Source organism: Erinaceus europaeus, chromosome 8 (assembly GCF_950295315.1).
Source record: "Erinaceus europaeus chromosome 8, mEriEur2.1, whole genome shotgun sequence".
Lineage (NCBI taxonomy): Eukaryota > Metazoa > Chordata > Mammalia > Eulipotyphla > Erinaceidae > Erinaceus > Erinaceus europaeus.
This window is the reverse complement of record NC_080169.1, coordinates 124734155-124736039: the sequence shown is the minus strand read 5'-3', so window position 1 is coordinate 124736039 and position 1885 is coordinate 124734155. Positions and strand designations below refer to the sequence as shown.

Below are 1885 nucleotides of genomic sequence, written 5' to 3'. Positions count from 1 at the left end.
CTCAGTATTTCATATGCAAGGATCTTCAGTACTCTAGTCCCTGGGTATCGGGCACCACAGCACACAAGGAACGGTGGGCTGGAGACCATTTCAGAAGTGCGGAAGGACCTGACCAGCTCTCTCCTCCACAGACACAGAGAGTCAGTGTAAACTTGTGGGGAAACGTGCCAGGACCACTTGGGACTTCTCCTCATCCCGCGAGAGCGTCTGCACCACACACGTGTGTCGGGACATGGAGAACACGGGCTCAGCTGGTGCCCGGCGGTGGGAGTGGCATCGGTGCAGCGCCCGGAGACCCGGTGCAGGGGAGCAGAGGTCTCAGAGGGTCTCTGCAGCCCACCTTCACAGCTGTACTCTCTCCCCGCGGCTGGCGGACGTGGAGGGACACATGGCAGGAGGGACCCTGCTCTGTGGTCCTGCAAGAAGGCTGGGGGCCGAGGGAAACACTTGTGGGCTGCTCTGGCAAGCCAGGAAGGTCTGTCTGTGACACTGTGACGTCAGTGTGAAGGCCACCGACCTAGTACCTGTCCACCGACATCTTTGTCACTTAGCTTCCCAGCACCTGTCTACCTGACGTTCACCCATCATTTACCTGTCCATCCATCCATCCATCCAGCATCTATCACCTCTCTACCCAACACTTATCTACTTGACATCCATCCATCCAACGTCCATCCACCGTCAGTCCATCCATCCCATCCATCCATCTACCTATGTATCCATCCATCCATCTATCTGTGTATCTATGTATCTGTCTATCTATCTGTCATCTGTATCTACCATCCCTCCATCCATCCACTATCTATCCACCATCTGTCACCTGTCTGGCATCTATAATCTACCCACCTACCTCACACCTACTGATTTACCTGCCTACCAACCGCTATTCACCTGTCTATCTGCCCCCTCCATCTGCCACCTATCTGCATGTCTGCCTGTCTGTGTCTCCCTGTACTCACACCACCCTCCACATCCATATTCCTGTTAGAGCTGTGACCGCCTGAGGTGACAGCCCTCACTGTGCACGGCCTCCATGTCACCCCATGGGAGACCCTGGGCTTGGACCCCTTGTAGCTGCGTAGGCCTGTCAGTTACGTATCCTCGGGCGCCGGGCTCAAACCCAGGGCTGTGTTAGTGCTTCCTGCTCTGCTCTCTTCTTTGGTTGTGCACTGCGCTGGGCGCTGACCCTCTCCCACCAGGCCGTGCGGCCCGAGTCTGCCCAGCAGACAGAAAACAGTCCCCGACGGACACGGGCCGGGGGGGGGGGGGGGAGCTCACAGTGGGACGGGGCAGCCCCCCCCCCATGCGGCCTCTGGCCCTTCCCTGGGAGGCCAAGCGGGCGGGCGGCACCTAGCCAGATCTGCGGCCATGGGGGCTGCCGTGGAGGGGGCACGGGAGGGGGAGCCGGCATCTTCCAGACAGTTGTCCCCAAACCAGCCTCCCCGTGACAGTGAAGGGAGGCCGGGCAGGCCCCACCTCAGGGAGCGCAGAGTCAGCTGGGGAGGGCCCCCCCCCCCCCCCCCCCGTGCAAGCCCGCACCCCCACTGCCTGGCACAGGACTCGCCCGGGGTCCGAGCTCCGCACCCCACGTGCCCGGTGATGCACTGCTGCCCTCCCCAGTGTATCACTAGATATTTAAAGAGCCAAAAATCCTCAGGCTGGGAGGAACTGCCCTGGTTAGCCCACCGCCCCTCTTCCTCCTCCTGCTCCTCCTCCTTCTCTTCCTCTTCCTCCCTCATCCTCTTCCTAATCCCCCTTCTCCTTCCCCTCCTCCTTCCCCTCCTCCTCCTCCTCCTCCTCCTTCACTCTTCCTCCTCCTCCTCCTCCTCTTTCTCCTCCTTCTCCACCTCCATCTCCTCCTTCTCCTTCCCCTCCACCTTCTCCT

At 60.3% G+C, this 1885-nt stretch overlaps 1 protein-coding gene across 1 annotated transcript in view; it reads left to right on the top strand.

Moving 5' to 3' along the window:
• Window positions 1-232: 232 nt before the first annotated feature.
• LOC103125513 (dipeptidyl aminopeptidase-like protein 6) overlaps window positions 233-1885 on the top strand; it is a 27092-nt gene continuing 25439 nt past the window's right edge. The window contains exon 1 of the mRNA XM_060195683.1: window positions 233-299. Coding sequence (XP_060051666.1) covers window positions 233-299 — 67 coding nt within the window. The remainder of the gene's footprint in view (window positions 300-1885) is intronic.